The 18,290-nt window shown below is 41.6% G+C and overlaps 1 protein-coding gene across 1 annotated transcript in view; it reads right to left on the reverse strand.

The window, feature by feature from the left end:
• The window catches only part of PLEKHM3 (pleckstrin homology domain containing M3), a 201,129-nt gene that overhangs the window by 172,457 nt on the left and 10,382 nt on the right, over positions 1 to 18,290 (reverse strand). The window contains exon 2 of the mRNA XM_003254005.3: positions 3,574 to 4,502. Within this exon, the coding sequence (XP_003254053.1) occupies positions 3,574 to 4,183 (610 nt within the window). The 5' untranslated portion in view covers positions 4,184 to 4,502. The remainder of the gene's footprint in view (positions 1 to 3,573; positions 4,503 to 18,290) is intronic.

Raw genomic sequence — 18,290 nt, forward strand, 5'->3', positions numbered from 1 at the left:
AGTTGGAGATGCAAGTCTGCAGCTCAAGGAAGAGGTCTTGCCTGACCTCAAATCTCCTGGGTCCTCATCTCCAGCTCTAGCCAAGGTACTACACTGCCTCCCTCTGCTTTTGGCATATTCCCCAGGAGAAACAATGAGTCTTTCTTCAGTTTGGATTACTAACTTCAAAGGTTTTAAAGTAAATTTTACTCAGAGATCTTGGCTGATTTTGACTAGTTGGCACCTGGATATTGGCACACCCCTCCAGGAATGCTTATGAGAATACCAGCCTCAGAATAGGTGATCAGCCATGCAATCTAGAACTCCAGCCTGAGAATGGGTGGCCACTGCTTGTCCCTGCCCTTCAACTGATGGGCAATAGGAACATGATTTATCTTGCCTGCTCTCCAGAGAATGCCAGAAAGAAAAGGTGTCCAAAACTTGGCATGCCATTTACTCACATTCGCTATCTCCTGGATGACTACAATGTGGCAGTGGCTGGGAGCAGTGGCTCACGCCTGTAACCCCAACAGTTTGGGAGGCCTAGGTGGGAGGATTGCTTGAGCCCAGGAATTTGAGACCAGCCTGGGCAACATAGCAAGACCTCGTCTCTACTAAAAATAATAACAATAAAAAATTAGCCAGGCAGGCCGGGCGCGGTGGCTCACGCTTGTAATCCCAGCACTTTGGGAGGCCGAGGCGGGTGGATCACGAGGTCAGGAGATCAAGACCACGGTGAAACCCCGTCTCTACTAAAAATACAAAAAATTAGCCGGGCGTGGTGGCGGGCGCCTGTAGTCCCAGCTACTCGGAGAGGCTGAGGCAGGAGAATAGCGTGAACCCGGGAGGCAGAGCTTGCAGTGAGCCGAGATTGCGCCACTGCACTCCAGCCTGGGCACCAGAGCAAGACTCCGTCTCAAAAAAAAAAAAAAAATTAGCCAGGCATGGTGGTACACGCCTGTAGTCCCAGCTATTTGGAAGGGTGAGGTGGAAGGATTCCATGAGCCTGGGAGACTGAGGCTGCAGTGAGCTATGATTTACACCACTGCACTCCAACCTGGGCAACTAAGTGAGACCCTGTTGATAAAAAATTTAAAAATTAATAAATAAATGGTGGTCAGAACATATTATATCGATATTTGCAAATGCCATTTGTTACAGCTGACTTTTCAAAATACCACTCAGTTCTCATATTTCAACATAATTTAATATTAAACTTTTTTAAAACATGAGAATTAAAAAATAATTATCATGGTCTGTTGAGCACTTAAAGGAGTAGTTCAGGTCTTGAGAGAGCCTAAGGAAGGTTGAACTCCTATATTTACAATCAAAAGAAGATAGGAAAAATAAAATTGGAAATAGGACACCCTCTTGATTCATGCTACACCAGGGATTTAGAATGGTTAAGGAGGTTGTGATAAAAACCTAAATGAATGCCAAGAAACCAAAAAGCTACTGAGGTTATTTACTAATCAGAAGGTGCAACTGCTTGTACATGAGCTCAAAGCAAAGCTATCATTCTGCTAGGCACTGGGCTTACAGCAACTTGTATGTCCTTTAATTTTTTTTTTTTTTTTTTTTTTGAGACAGAGTCTCCCTCTGTCAATCAGGCTGGAGTGCAGTGGCACGGTCTCACTGCAACCTCTGCCTCCAAGGTTCAATCGATTTTCATGCCTCAGCCTCCCAAGTAGCCGGGAGTACAGGCACCTGCCACCAAGCCCAGCTAATTTTTGTGTTTTTAGTAGAGACAGGGTTTTGCTATGTTGTCCAGACTGGTCTCTGACCTCAAATGATCCGCCTGCCTCAGCCTCCCAAAGTGCTGGGATTATAGGCATGAGCCACCATGCCCAGCCATGTCCCTTAATATCTAATCAGTCATCAAGTCCTGTGCTTTAAAATATCCTTTTCTTAGCCAGGCATGGTGGCTCATGCCTCTAATCTCAGCTACTTGGGTGGCTGAAATGGAAGGATTGCTTGAGCACAGGAACTCAAGCAAGACCTCATCTCTAAAAAAAACTGAAAAAATTAGCCGGGCCTGCCTGTAGTCCCAGCTACTTGAGAGGCTGATGTGGGAGGATCCCATGAGCCAAGAGTTTGAGGCTGCAATGAGCTATAATTACATCATCATATTCCATCCTGGGAAACAACAAGACCTTGTCTCTAAAAAAACAGATTTTAAAAGAAGAAAAAATATATATAATGTCCTTTTCTTTTTACTCCCATGGTCACTACCCTTGGCTAGATGTAAGACTGGTGAAAGCATAGGAGAGAAGACAAGGAATTACAAGTCATGAATTAGAGTGGAAAAGATTTGAAAAAAGATGAATTTCAGGAACAATGCATTTGCTTAACAGACATACTAAACTATATCCTTGCCTCGGGTTATACTTATAAGCTAATTTTTATAATTAAAATGTTGAATGCATCAATAGAATACCATTCAATGATAGAAACTGAAGTAATACTAAAATAGCGGTGAAGTACCAAAAATGGTCTCCCAGTTAACTGAGTAGAAGCCATCTACATTAAAGGTTGAGTAGGGTGATTGAGAATCATTAGCAATAAAAATTGATAGCCTGTATAAATGAGGTTATCTCAAAGGAAATTCTGGGGAAAATGGAGAGAGAGTTTGTTGTGTCTCACAGAAGAGCAAGTTCATGAGTACATATTCATGTGCACACATATGTGTATAAAGTATGAGGAGAAAGGAAATTCAAGAACCTCTGCCATGAGGGAGGACCTAACCACCCTCTCCAGCCATTTCCTGTCACTGCTGGCTATGGGGTCCTTTGCTCTACTTGCCAGGGTCTGCTTGTTCTCTTCTGCACGCCCTTCTCCCCACCTTTGTTTACACCATAATCCTGACCAAGTATCATGTCCCGTGACTCTCTGTCTGCATCTTAGTGTCCTTCCAGATGTAGCTCAAGTTCCATGTCCCCTTGCAAGCCAAGCCCTTCCTGAGAAGCCCAACCCACAGTGTCTTCTCCTTCTTCTGTCCTCTTATGGTCACTGCCACTCACTCTTATATGGACAGAGTAAAACGAAAGCCCCTCCCACACATTTCAATGGCCCATCTATTGTCTCTCATTACCAAGTACCTTCTTGAGTCCTTGCTGGTGTTGGATCCCCTCAGCTAGATGAAAAGTTCTTTAGGGCAGGGATTGTGTCTTCACACATCTTTAAATCCTTCCTAGCATAGGCTCAGCCCAACGTACGATCTACTATAAGAACAGGCAGTATCATACAATATGCACAGGAAAATACTATTAATATATTAAGTATGAGAGTATTCTGGTTCTAACATACAAGATTAGAAAGGGAGAATTTACCGTAATCGTCTTTTCACTAAATACCTCTTAGGAAGATAATAAGACTGTAAAGTACACAAGAAAATGGAAGAGAGAGCTTAAATAAGCAAGGGCAGATGTGGATGCTGGAGCATAAGATTCTCACGAGGCAGATTAAGAGAGACAAAGGAAAAATCAACAATGATTCAGTAGAAGTCAGATATGTAAACATATAAGCTTATCTGAGTCACAGCCCCAAAAAGGAAAAATAAAAAAAAAAGGAAATAAATAAAATTTAAAAACATACCGGTATTTCCTTGAGCATCTTCTATCTTATTTGGTGAGGGCAACAGAAAAGATGGCCTGGTGACGTGCAGGCCTTGAAGCGATGGCTGCTGCTGTTGCTGCTGCTGCAAAGGCGTGGTTTTGAGGACCACCCTCCAGTCCACTTGGGTAATATCTGATCGTGATCGAGCATGCCCTGGCTTGAAAGTTGAGGTCTCATCCAGTAAGTCATTTACAGAACGAGGCCGGTCCCTCCGACGCTGACAGATACTGAAGAAATTAAAGGTTGATGCTTCCTTTTGTTCCATCCAGGAAAGATTATCTGGGGTTGTCCCTCTCTGGACCATAAACTGTTCTTTGGCAGGGAAGACATTTTGAGCTTTGGTTTCTAAGAGCCTGCTCTTACAGTGGTCCCAAATCATGCCCCCCTTGCCCAGGGAGGTGACATTTCTCATAGCACCATTGTCTGTTATGTTACTGAGTACCTCATGCCCCACCAGTTCAGGGACTTCCTGGATCCCATAAACCTCTGCTTGCTGCACAGCCTTTTCTAGATTACTATCCAAAGTACTAAAGAACTCCTCTGTAACTTCTAAGGCCGGGCTGATATCATCCACTTCCAAAGCTTCCATGTCACAGGCTCCAGGAGGCCTCAGCCTCCTAAGCTGGTTCCAGAAATGGCTTCATGAACATTCACCCAACCAAGAGGGGTGCTTCAGCAATAGAGCTATGGCAACAACTGGAAGAAACCTTCATTGGGCTTCCTGAAGCAGGCCAAACACAAAGGTGGTTGATGTTTTCCTGGTAATTAAAAGCATTTTCTAGTGGCTAATGGGCATTAACAGATGTATAGGGAGACCAAATGTTCCTTTGAGATTATTCTTCAGTGAGACCTCTGTGAAGACAACAGGAAGTACTTGTCAAAGCAATGCCACACCAATCCTTGATTTCCTGGAAGAAAATAAACAGGATAACATTGGCACATGGTTCATTGTATTCTACAGTACACAAGTCTGCCGAATTGCTTTCCCACCTCTACGCCTATTCTATGGTACTCAAGCACAAAGGCAGACAACACCTACACAGAAGTGCCATTGTCAGGAATACATATCACTACCCGCTTTGGATAAAAACTTACACGGAGCAGGGAGGAGCACTTGATAAGAGGAATTAAGGTCAATAGCTTTTACTCACACAGAAAAAATGCTTTGAGAGCATTTGTGAAAAGACTGCCCTGGCAAATCTCTGATATGCTGACCTAAAATAGTAAGCAAAAGAGACTAGGAATTCTGTGACTGGGCCTGTATCATAATCAGTCTAAAAGTCATAAATGCTTGAGTCCTTTCACAAACTTTGAAGGCACTGATGATTTGTTGGGTTTAAAGGTGCCACAGGGAAGCAGAGAAGGAGGTTCTGCCCTTTTTTTAAATCCAAACGTGACTGTGCTTGTGCTTCTTAGACTTAGATTATATAATGCTTGATGATGACTCTGGACTTCAGAATTGCTCTGGCATTCTTAGGGTTTCAGACTCCAAACTCCCCAAGACTTCCAGGATTGGCCTCAGAGTATGGGTCCAGTCTGCAGGGTGTCTATGAGCTTAAGGTGAAGTCACAGCCTGAATGGCAGGCTTGAGTTCATCCTTTTCTCTCTACAGAACTCAAGTTCCAAACCTTACATCTCTACCTGGGCAGAAAGAATCCTACATAAGCAGTAACCCATGCTTTCAAACACTAGATTACCAAGACCAGGCCAAATTAGAGCAGACCTTGACAGTGATGCTGTCCAGTACAGTAGATAGTAGCCATCATGACCATTCAAACTTAAATTTAGTAAAGTCAAAGTTCCTCAGTCACACTAGTCACATTTCAAGTGCCCAACTGTCACATTTACCTTTTACCATAAAAAAAACACAAAAAACAAAAAACAAACAAAACAACTAGGCAAGGGCTTTTTTAATCCTTAACTACTTATAAGTAGGCAAAACTAGGCAACTAGCAACACCATTATATAATGACATGGTTTGGTTGTGTCCCCACCCAACCAAATTCATCTTGAATTCCCACGTGTTGTGTGAGGGACCCAGTGGGAGGTAATCGAATCATGGGGGCAGGTCTTTCCCGTGTTGTTATTGTGATAGTGAATAAGCCTCATGAGATCTGATAGTTTCAAAAGAGGAGTTTCCCTGCACAAGTTCTTCTCTTGTCTGCTGCCACGTGACACGTGTCTTTCACCTTTCACCTTCCACCATGATTCCAGCCATGTGAAATTGTAAGTCCAATAAAACACTTTCTTTTGTAAATTGCCCAGTCTTGGGGTATATCTTTATCAGCAGCATGAAAACGGACTAATACATATATGTTGTTGCAAAGGTCAATAGTTTTTGTAAAAAAAAAGTGCTTTATTTGTAAAAACTTCACAATTTTATGGTTAAATTCATTTTTACCACTTAGGTCATTAAACCACTACATTTATATCAACAGCACCAATCTACTTTGCTTAACCTATGTAAATTAAACTCATATACACAGACCTTTATTTTAGATGTATCAAGGAGGTTTGTAGTTCATAGGACCTCTATAGAACCTCTTGCAAAGTGATAATGATTATGAATTTGTCTACTTTTATATATTTTGATATTTATTATGTTAGTATTTCATGAAGCAAGGCACAGATTTATTTTTAGAGATATACATTAGTTATAAAACATTTCTAGCTGTAAACACGGTTATTTTTTCTGAGTCTAAAGTTAAACCTTCAGTCTCTCCAAATGTGTAACAGGGTTTTAGTGCTTCTATAATTTTGAAACTTGGGATATTTTTCAATTTCATCTTGTATACCAGAGACAGAAATATACATAAATATAATAAATCTTAAAACTTTTTGTTCTTTCCTTACTAAAAACTGAAATGAACATAAACAAAGTACAGGTTTCCCATTTTATAAAGAAGCCACCAAGGTTCAGAGCATTAAGTTGTTAATTGAAGATTACTGCTATTCCTTTTCTCATCCAGTGTTTCAAATTCAGTCTTTACTCATGATAAAGTGTAAATAACCTTCAAAAAATTATTTGTTTCTTTCTCTTTTTTTTTGATTTATCAAACTATCGAGATATATTATTTTTTATGCTTCTGGCTTGGTATTTGCAGGCTGGTTAGAAGTATATAACAGGCCAGGTGCAGTGGCTCATGCCTGTAATCCCAGCACTCTGGGAGGCAGGCAGATCACTTGATCCGCCAAGAGTTTGAGACCAGCCTGGCCAACATGGTGAAACCTCATTTCTGCTAAAAATACAAAAATGAGCCAGTCATGACGGTGTGCACCTATAGTCCCAGCTACTCGGGAGGCTGAGGTGGGAGGAGGATCATTTGAACTAGAGAGTCGGAGGTTGCAGTGAGCTGAGATCATGCCACTGCACTCCAGCCTGGGCAACAGAGCGAGGCCCTGTCTCAAAAAAAAAAAAAAAAAAAAGTGGCCAGGTGCAGTGGCTCATGCTTGTAATCCCAGCACTTTGGGAGGCCGAGGCGGGCGGATCACGAGGTCAGGAGATCGAGACCATGGTGAAACCCCGTCTCTACTAAAAATACAAAAAAATTAGCTGGGCGTGGTGGGGGGCGCCTGTAGTCCCAGCTACTCGGAGAGGCTGAGGCAGGAGAATAGCGTGAACCCGGGAGGCGGAGCTTGCAGTGAGCCGAGATTGCGCCACTGCACTCCAGCCTGGGCGACAGAGCGAGACTCTGTCTCAAAAAAAAAGTAAAGTATTATCACCGTCGTTGGCCATGCTGGTTGGTGGAATACTTCTAACCCACATGGTCTAAAGCCATAGACTGTTAGACAAGGAAATTGGCCTTTGGGATTATGTTTTCAACCTTAGTATTTCATAGAAGAAGCTACTGAGGCCCAAAGAAGGTAAGAGGCCCCATGAGCACTTTCATGCTCTTAAACATGCAGGCAAGTTTTCACCTCAGGGCCTTTGCATTTGCTGCTCCCCCAGACACCCCAACATGGACAACTCTCTCCTTAGGTAATTGTTCATATGACCCTCCCTGACCACCCTCTTTAAAATTATAATGCACTTCTCTGTCCTAGACTCTTGAGCTCCCTTACTCTGCTTTTGTTTAAATAAACTTTTCATTTTAAAACAGTTTTTTGTTTGTTTGTTTGTTTGTTTCAAGACGGAGTTTTGCTCTTTCGCCCAGGCTAGAGTGAAGTGGCACGATCTCAGCTCACTACAACCTCTACCCCACGGCGTTCAAGCGATTCTCCTGCCTCAGCCTCCTGAGAAGTGGGGATTAAAGGTGCCCACCACCACGCCTGGATAATTTTTATATTTTTAGTAGAGACAGGGTTTCACCATGTTGCCAGGCTGGTCTTGAACTCTTGAACTCTGGTGATCCGCCCACCTTGGCCTCCCAAAGTGCTAGGATTACAGGCATGAGCCACCACTCCTGGCCAACAGTTTTATATCTATAAAATTATTACAAAGATAATACACTCAGTTCCTATATACCCCATGCTCAGTTTCCTCTATGTAACATCTTACATTAGTATGATACGTTTGTCACAATTAATGAACCAATATTGTTACATTATTATTAACTTAAGTCTATACTTTTTTCAGAATTCTTCAAATTTCCCTAATGTCCTCTATCTATTCCAGGATCCTATACAGGATACCACAGGGCATTTAGTTGTCATGTTTCTTGGGCCTTGTGTTGGCTATGACAATGTCTCAGACTTTACCTGTTTTTGATGTCTTTGACAGTTTTGAGGAGTACTAGTCAGGTATTTCATAGAATGTCCCTCATTTTGGACTTGTTTGATGTTTTTCTCATTATTAAACCAGGGCTATATGTTTTTGAGTGGAAGCCCACGGAGGTGAAGTACCATTCTCATCATATAATATTAAGGGTATATACTATGAACATGACTTACAATACTGTTCACGTTAACCTTGATTACCTGGCTTGAGGTACCCTTTTTCCTTAAGCATTTACCATCTTCTAACATACCATTTAATTGACTTATTTAACATTTAGTGTTTCTCTCTCTCCACTAAAATATAAGCTCTACAAGTCCAGGAATTTGTGTTCATTGTGTTCACTGATGTACCCCAAATACATGGAATAGTGTTTGGCACACACACACACGCAAGTGCGCGCGTTGAACAAATGCATTGTTGTCGCGTTGCATAAGAGATAGCACCTCATGACCTATCCACTTCTCCAATTTAAAGTTCTTAACGAACACCCACCCACCTTGTTGTTTTACTCCTTCATGCTTTTGTCCAAATTGGGGAGCCTTTCCTAGTTGGTCAGGCTCTCATAGCACCCTGGGTTTGCCACATTGTACCAAAATGATCAGCCAATCTCTCTAGATCCTACTCTAAACTCTGAGCTACTTGACTGCAGACACCATGACCTTCTTACTTATCCTCCTATATACTCTCTGTCTTCATTCTTTTAGGCTCTGTTTTCCAACCTTACTCTTTGGAATTTCATCTTTTTCCTGAGCTCTATAGCCCTCAAATTCACTACAGTACAACAGTCTGATGTCAAGTTTAATTTCTGTAATTGAGTACTTCTTACTAGCTTGCCTCATTTAGTTTTGAAATTAATCGAAATATAATAAATATATTCAGATAGGTCAAAATATAAAGGGGACCTTCCTCTGACAAAGTGAAGGGAATAAGATTAGCATGTGGGTGCAGTATGGTTTGCCTCAGTACAAAACTAGAAATCAGGAGCTAATTAGAACTGTGTTCTAAATCTGGCTCAACCACTCGCTGGGTGGCCTCTGGCAAACCATTTAACCTCTGCATGCCTTACTCAGCTACCTGTATCCCATAGAGTTGCTAATATCAAATTGCTTTGCGTGTGGATCATTCACTAGGTAGCTGCTCCAACATGCCTTTACAAATATAAACTGCTACATAATTATGGAGCACTCCATTGGACCTCACCCATTCAACAACCAAATGTTCCTCATCTCTCCCTGGAAAGATTTGTCAGTTCAACAAAGGCAAAGTCAGCAACGAACTATTTATAATACACTGCTTTTCAGCCAAACTCAGTGACCTATAGACATTTTATCTTATATTTGTATAGAACACCCTTTCTGTAAGAAGGGGTATATTTCCCCTATTTAATAGATTGAGAAATTGAGGAAATAAAAGAGCTCAACCCAAAGAATCCTATGCACGCATCAAAACGAATCAGTGTATCACTATTTCCTAACTAAGAAATCTGTTGTTTACATGCTCGTTAGGCAAGGCTAATTAACAGGATGAATACAGTAGTTCTCTCACACAGAGACAGAAGCACTTATGAGTAATAATTCTACCCTGACTCACCCAGAGATGCTGTGTCCTCCTGAGCTGGATGGTAAAAGCGCTGACTCCCTCCCTCTTAGCTAAGTGACTCAGAATATTATGAGTGCTGAAGGTGTCTGGGGCCATATCATTTTAGAAGCAGCTGGACGGGGAAGAAAACTGCAATGGCAAAGACACCTAGGACAACTTATGTCTATCAATTTTCAAAAATAAGAGCCAAGGGTGATTACAAAGATGGTCCACATTGAGGGCGTTCACATCACCTTGGTTTAAGGTTGTGGCTGACTGAGAATTTTCTAAGAGTTACATAATGTGAAGGACACACCACAAGAGGATCTGCCCCTAGTAAATGGCCTTTCTGGACCACGAGGCTACATGGCGATGTAAGGATGTGGATGAAGCACAGGCATGCCGCAAGCAGCTGATAAGGAAATGGTGCCAGGGTGGACCTCATAAAAAGAGCTCAGAGGCCTATCAGATGAAACAGACAGCTAGAAACACAGATGGAATCCCATTTTCATAGGTTTGAAGCAAACATTAAATTGCTATATTATATCTAAGTTTAAATGAAAGAGAAGACTATTGCCACAATACATAAAGAGCATACCATTAAAAAAATAATTTGGGCTGGAGGTGGTGGCTCACACCTATAATCCCAGCACTTTGGGAGGCTGAGGCAGGAGGATAACTTGAGGCCAGGAAAGACCAGCCTAGGCAACACAGTGAGACCCTTTCTCTACAAACAAAAAATTAAAAATAGGCCGGGCACGGTGGCTCATGCCTGTAATCCCAGCACTTTGGGAGGCCAAAGCGGGTGGATCACAAGGTCAGGAGATGGAGACCATCCTGGCTAACATAGTGAAACCCCATCTCTACTAAAAATACAAAAAATTAGCTGAGCATGGTGGTGGGTACCTGTAGTCCCAGCTACTCGGGAGGCTGAGGCAGGAGAATCGCTTGAACCCGGGAGGCGGAGCTTGCAGTGAGCCAAGATTGCACCACTGCACTCCAGCCTGGGTGACAGAGTGAGACTCTATCTCAAAAATAAATAAATAAATAAAATTAAAAATAAAAAATTCGTCAGGTGTGGTGGCATGTGCCTGTAGTCCCAGCTACTCAGGGGGCTAAGGCAAGAGGATCCCTCGAGCCCAGGAGTTCGAGGTTGTAGTAAGCTGTGATTGAACTACCGTGCTCCAGCCTGGGAGACAGAGTGAGACCCTGTCTCAAAATAAATAAATAAATAAAAATAAAGTATATAATTTTTTTCCAGTTCTAAAAGTAATAAATATTTGTAGAAACTCTGGAAAATAGTGACAGATATGGAAAAGGAAATAAAAAGCAGTCATGATCTCATAACTCAGTGAAAGTAAATCAATAGTTAGGTGTACTTTTATCCAATATTTAATTGGAATCAAAACTATATATACAGTTTGGGCACACTGTTTGTTTAAATGTATGCTCCAAAAAAATCAAATACCAGTAAATACTAACCTTGCCAAAAAAAAAACCAGACAAAAAGAAATGTCCCAGGGAGTGCTGTGCCTACTTACACCTTACAACCTGACACAAGATCCCACTCAGTTGAACTTCTCTTCTATAGCCACCAAGGGACCTCCTTGTTACATAGCCATTAGTGTTTTCCAAAGTCCTTAAACTCCTTGTGCTGTTAACCAGCCCCTCCTTAAAAGTTTCCTCCCAGGGTTTTGTGGGTACTACATTCACTGAAGTTTTCTTCCCATTTCTACCCACTTAGTCTCCATCTTCTTCCTTCCCTTCCTGGTCAAATAGGGGTGTTGTCTGAGCTCTCTTCTCTGGCTAGAGCTACATGATGTTCTCCTTAAATCAATTTATCCACACATGCAACTCCAATAACTTCTTCTATATTCACGCTGTTCAAATTTCTACCTTCAGTCTCAATCTCAGAATTGACTTCTGGTCCTATGTTCCCAGCTATTTGTAAGACATTTCTACCTGGCTTACTAAGCTCCATTTGTCTAAAATTACACTCAGTTATTTATTCAGTAAGTATTTGCTGAGTGCCTACTATGGGCTGGACACTGTTCTGGGCACCAGGGAAACCCTTCCATGAAGCTCCCATTGACAACAAGGTTCAACTCTTTAACCTGACATTCTAGGCCTTTCACAATCTTGGGTTAGTTTGCCATTCCAACTTTCTACTTCAATTCACACACTCTTTACCTCCAAACTGAATGCTATTGCTTTTCCAGTTATTTCAGAAATACCCTCTTCCCACCTCAACCTACTGAAATTCTATTCTTCAAGGCCCAGCTCAAATGCCACCTCTTCCGCAAGCTTTTTTGGGTCCCTGATCCTAAAATGGTCTGTTCTTTCTTTAAACTGCCACCGAATATCTTTGGTACCTCCCTCACAACATATACTGTATGCTGCATGTTCCTTCTCAAATGACGATGACAATAATTATAAGTTATCAAAAGCCTATTTTGTGCCAGGTATGTCGCTTGGTATTTCATATCTCTAAGCCCCAAAATGTATAATGTGAGTACTATTACCCTCATTTTACAAATGAGGAAGCTCAATGATACCAAGTAACTTACCTGATATCAAGTAACACGCCTACCTACTGGACTTAGACGAACTTGAAAGCAGCAATTCTGCCCTCTTCCATTTGTATAACTCTCATTGGGCCTAGAACTGTGGTTAGTAGTACACAGTGGGTACTCAGTAAGCATGTGCTAAATGAATAACTGAATAAACAGTATATTTTCAAGCCACTGACATCTGTAAGTATATATACCACTCTAGTTTCCTGGCAAAATTATATTTGGATTCCTTACAGGCTCGTTTCAGTAAAATCTGACATACTTTCTGAAACGTCATGTTGACTCAAGCTTTTACATTTTTTTCTTGGTAGAAAAGGCTTCCTAGCTATTAAAACCTGGGCTTAAAAAATAACATGGCAAAGATCAGGTAGCAAAAACCTCACTCAGACCTTTTATAGAAACCAAAGCACCTATGCATTACTTAGGAATTGTCCTGTGAACCACTACAATATCAGCAACTTGGCTGGGTTCATTTTCCAATGACTTAGAGCTCAAGCTCTTTACAACACCAGTAATGAGATGTTCCCTTTGAAGTAGTCCCAACAATCCATTTAAAGCATTTTTCAGTACATCTCTGCACATGTTTATTGTTTGCCACCTGCAAAATCATTGAGACATTTGCTGCCTCAGAAACCTAACTAAATATAAGCATGGCACTTTAAATCTCAGATTGCTTTGCGACTGAAGGCAGCAGTAATACTGCACCTTTATGTCAAATTGGAAAGCCAAAGCTTCTGGTTGGGAAGCCCATTTTCATAAAACCACCAGAGATCCAATATGTCTCGCTCTTAGAAACAGCAGGAAGACACAAACTTCAGTTATGAAATGTCTAAAAATGCAGACTTGATGTTTTCCATCTCCCTTTGCCTCCATGGCAGAGAACGTTGACTAGAAAACAAACAAAAGAACCACTTGAATTAGCTTTATCTTGGGACTGAGAGGAAGAAGGCAAAAACTTCCATGATAAAAACTTTAACAGCCTCCAACTGCAGCAGGAGTAACCGGTGAGGTGCAAGTAGGTTCCATCAGAGCCAAGCCAGCTAGTGTGGCTGACTGCAACAGTGAATGTAACAACAAGGAAGTACAGTGAGACCAAATATGCAAGATACCCAGAAAGGGCTGGGGAAGTAGACTTAAAGATGTCATCAGTTTATATAACTATTTAGAATCTTCTACTTGAGCCTGAGTAATAGAGGCTGTGTTTCTAAATTCAATACAGGACTGTATTTATCTAATTATCTCACAAAACTCCTAAAACTGAGTTAATCTCAGGAAAAAATCACTTGGTGTTTACAGAAAATAATCATTTTTCACATGCAAGGTTAGAATCAAGTTTATAAAGTGCTTGATAACAAATGGCCAACACATATATGAAAAAATGCTCAACATCACTAATGATCAGGGAAATGCAAAACAAAACCACAATGTGATACCACCTTACTCCTGCAAGAATGGCCATAATAAAAAAAAAAAATAGGCTGGGCGCGGTGGCTCACGCCTATAATCCCAGCACTTTGGGAGGCCGAGGCGGGCGGATCACGAGGTCAGGAGATTGAGACCATCCTGGCTAACACAGTGAAACCCCGTCTCTACTAAAAAAATACAAAAAATTAGCCGGGCGTGGTGGCGGGCGCCTGTAGTCCCAGCTACTCGGGAGGCTGAGGCAGGAGAATGGCGTGAACCGGGGAGGCAGAGCTTGCAGTGAGCCGAGATAGCGCCACTGCACTCTGGCCTGGGAAAAAGAGTGAGATTCTGTCTCAAAAAAAAAAAAAAAAATAGATGTTGGCGTGGATGTGGTGAAAAGAGAACACTTCTACACTGCTGTTGGGAATGTAAGCTAGTACAGCCACCATGGAAAATAGTGTGGCGATTCCTTTAAGAACTAAAAGTAGAACTACCATCTGACCCAGCAATCCCACTACTGGGTATCTATCCAGAGGAAAAGAAGTCATTATACGAAAAAGACACTTGCACATGCATGTTTATCGTAGCACAATTTGCAGCTGCAAAAATGTGGAACCAACCCAAATGCATATCAATCAACGAATGGAAAGAAACTGTGAGATATATATATCTATATATCATATACATATATATGATGGACTACTACTCAGCCATAAAAAGGAATCAATTAATGGCATTTACAGCAACCTGGATGGGATTGGAGACTACTATTCTAAGTGAAGTAACTCAGGAATGAAAAACCAAACATCGTATGTTCTCACTCATAAATGGGAGCTAAGCTATGAGGATTCAAAGGCATAAGAATGAGAAAATAGACTTTGGGGACTTAGGGGGACAGGGTGGGGAGGGGGTGAGGAATAAAAGACTACAAATCGCGTTCACTGTATACTGCCTGGGGGATGGGTGCACCAAAATCTCACAAGTCACCACTAAAGAACTTAGTAACTAAATACCTCCTGTTCCCTACAAGCCTATGGAATAAAAAAAATTTTGAAGTGCTTTGATAAACTTTTTTTTTTTTTTTTTTTTTTTTTGAGACGGAGCTTCACTCTTGTTGCCCAGGCTAGAGTGCAATGGTGTGATCTCAGCTCACTGCAACCTCTGCCTCCTAGGTTCAAGTGATTCTCCTGCTCAGCCTCCCAAGTAACTGGGATTACAGGTGCCCACCACCATGCCTAGCTAATTTTTTGTATTTTTAGTAGAGATGGGGTTTCATCATATTGGCCAGGCTGGTCTCGAACTCTGATAAACTTCTTTTTTTTTTTTTGAGATGGAGTCTCATTCTGTCGCCCAGGCTGGAGTCCAGTGGCACGATCTCGGCTCACTGCAAACTCTGCCTTCCGGGTTCACGCCATTGTCCTGCCTCAGCCTCCGGAGTAGCTGGGACTACAGGCACCCGCCACCACGCCCGGCTAATTTTTTTGTATTTTTTTAGTAGAGACGGGGTTTCACCGTGTTAGCCAGGATGGTCTCGATCTCCTGACCTCATGATCCGCCTGCCTGATAAAATTCTTAATAAATACTTGTAGTAATCTCAAAAAAGAGAGGTGAGTAAAGTAATGGGACTATTTTAAAGATGATGAAAGAGAACCCAAGATGGTTCATTTATTGTCAATTGTAGTTCCCAAAGAAAAGAAAACGAAGTTCCTCAAATCCTTGTCTAATTACTGAGTCCTTTGGGCCACCCAAGTTCAATTACCTTTTAAATCACCTTAAATTACACAGGGGCCCTGATCTTAGTAGAAGGACCATAAACAAGGAGTGAGTAGGCTGAATCCAACCCCTGAGCCACTCAGACTAAGTATTGAGTTTGTTCACTGTGAGAGAAGTGTGGCAATGGGAAGAACATAAATTTATGACATCAGGAAAGGGTCAAGTCCCCACACTGCCTTCTGAGCTAACTGACATCCAGCAAGTCAGGCTGACTCAGGGCCTCTGTGCCCTTCTTATCTGCAAGTGGAAGTCCTGCCAATACCTGCTCCCATCTACCTGAGAAAGCAGAGAAGCACAAATGTGGACGAAGTATGTGAAAGTTCTTTACAAACTCTAAAACAATTACTATTTCTATTAGAAGTTAGCTGATTTCTAATCACATAACCATTTATCCTCAACAATCATTTATAGAGAACGGACCAAGTACCCAAACACTATGTGAGATATTAGACACAAAACACAGCTCCTGCTCTTGAAGAGCTAAATAGCTAGTGGAAAGTGAGACACAAAACCAAGTATAAAAAGCACTTCAACAGAAGTATACAAAGGTATTATACAAGCATAAATAAGGAATCATTACTAATTAAGGGACAATAAAGAATTTTAAGTAACAGAACACAATTAAATGACAATGATAGGTATACAGAGATTACTTCAGTCGAAAGAAATCAAAAACAAAGGAAACAAAAACATACAACAAAACCAATCATTCCTGCTCCAGCAATCATGCTGTGGGCCAGGCATGGTGGCTTATGCCTATAATCGCAGCACTTTGGGAGGTCGAGGCAGGCGGATCATGAGGTCAGGAGTTCGAGATCAGCCTGGCCAATATAGCGAAACCCCATCTCTACTAAAAATATAAAAATTAGCCAGGCATGGTGGCACGCACCTGTAGTCCCAGTTACTGAAGAGGCTGAGGCAAGAGAATTGCTTGAACCCAGGAGGCAGGGGTTGTGGCGAGCCGAGATCATGCCACTGCACTCCAGCCTGGGCAACAGAGCAAGACTCCATCTTAAAAAGAAAAAAAAAAAGAAATCATGCTGCTTCTTGCATGAAGCTGTCAGCCTACAATAACAGCCTCAAAGGTTCCACCAGAGAGTGAGCACTATGTGAACGAACAACCACACACAGAAGGCAAGAATGCAAAGGCCTTCTTCACAAGCTGTTCAAGTCTTTCTGACCCACAGACACATTCCTGTCCAACAGAAGGCCTTTGCTGGGTGGTGAGGATGTCATGGGAAATTAATAATTCCCTCACTTCCTGTTGACTTTAACTCTTTTGGTCATTGCAACTCACCAGCAGAAGGGAGAATACTTACAACTTTAACCTTCAAAACAACAACCAGCTTATGGCTTAGTACACACTCACAAACCAGTTTCTATGGGCATTCAGAGTAAATGTATGAGAGAAGTAATTACTTGATTTATTTTCTGTCTCTGCTGAACTTGAACCTGCTAAAAAGTGAGCCTAGGTCTTTGTTAACTGGCATCCCAAGAGTATGAGACCAGTGATAAGATCTAAGCGAAAAGGTGACTAACCTCTTGTTTGAAAGGGCAGACATACTCAGCGGTGATGGGCTGCATCTATGACCTCTCCTTCCCTTTTGGACTTAATCTGTGACAACAATCTTGGCTACCAATCAGCCTCTTAACCAATTTAGTCAGGAAACAAGCAAGGCTGGCAAAGGCAGACAAAACACTGTCTTTGACCCTCAAAGATAAGCACAAGATAAGGCAAAATAACAGAATGAGTCTTTGTCATTTAACTATGCACAAATTGAAGGGCAGAAAAATCTCTGCCCATTACACAGGACAGAAGAAAAGCTTATAAGGTATGAAGGATAAGAATAGTAGGAACTGGCCAGGTGCAGTGGCTCATGCCTATAATCCCAGCACTTTGAAGGACAAGGCGGGCAGATCACCTGACGTCAGGAGTTCGAGACCAGCCTGGCCAATATGGTGAAACCCCGTCTCCACTAAAAATACAAAAATTATCTGGCTGTGGTGGCAGGCGCCTGTAATCCTAGCTACTCGGGAGGCTGAGGCAGGAGAATCACTTGAACTTGGGAGGCGGAGGTTGCAGTGGCTAAGATTGCGCCACTGCACTCTGGCCTGGGCCACAGAGTGAGACTCTACCTCAAAAAACAAAAAAGAGTAGTAAGAACTATGTTTTCATCCCCCTAATCTGGGTTTACATTAAAACAGTTTCTGAATTTCTTTTATTATGGACTATTACCATTAGCATGGCATAGATTTTTATCAAACAATGCCTGAACATTCTGGAGTTGAATTCTGGAGCTCTGATTGATCCATACTTCTTGGATTGTTTTGCTCTGACATTAGGATGATAGGCATATGATAGCTGGGACTCAAATAGTTGAATCAGACACTGCTACGGCTATGCTAAACTCTTTAAACATGTCCTGCAGAGGACTCCTTCAATGTGGATGGACACATTTTAAAGGTAGAATGATGTATTTGATAAAAATGTTTAAAAAGAAAATATAGTTCTTATAAGTCCTAATCTAAGACCAAGATTAAAAAGTTATAGCTAATATTTATTGCATACTTACCAAAGTACTTACTACTTAAACGTATGTTAAGCCCTTTACTGCATTATGTTGTTAAATCCTCACAACCACCCTATTAGA

The sequence above is a fragment of the Nomascus leucogenys genome, chromosome 22a (assembly GCF_006542625.1).
Source record: "Nomascus leucogenys isolate Asia chromosome 22a, Asia_NLE_v1, whole genome shotgun sequence".
Classification (NCBI taxonomy): domain Eukaryota; kingdom Metazoa; phylum Chordata; class Mammalia; order Primates; family Hylobatidae; genus Nomascus; species Nomascus leucogenys.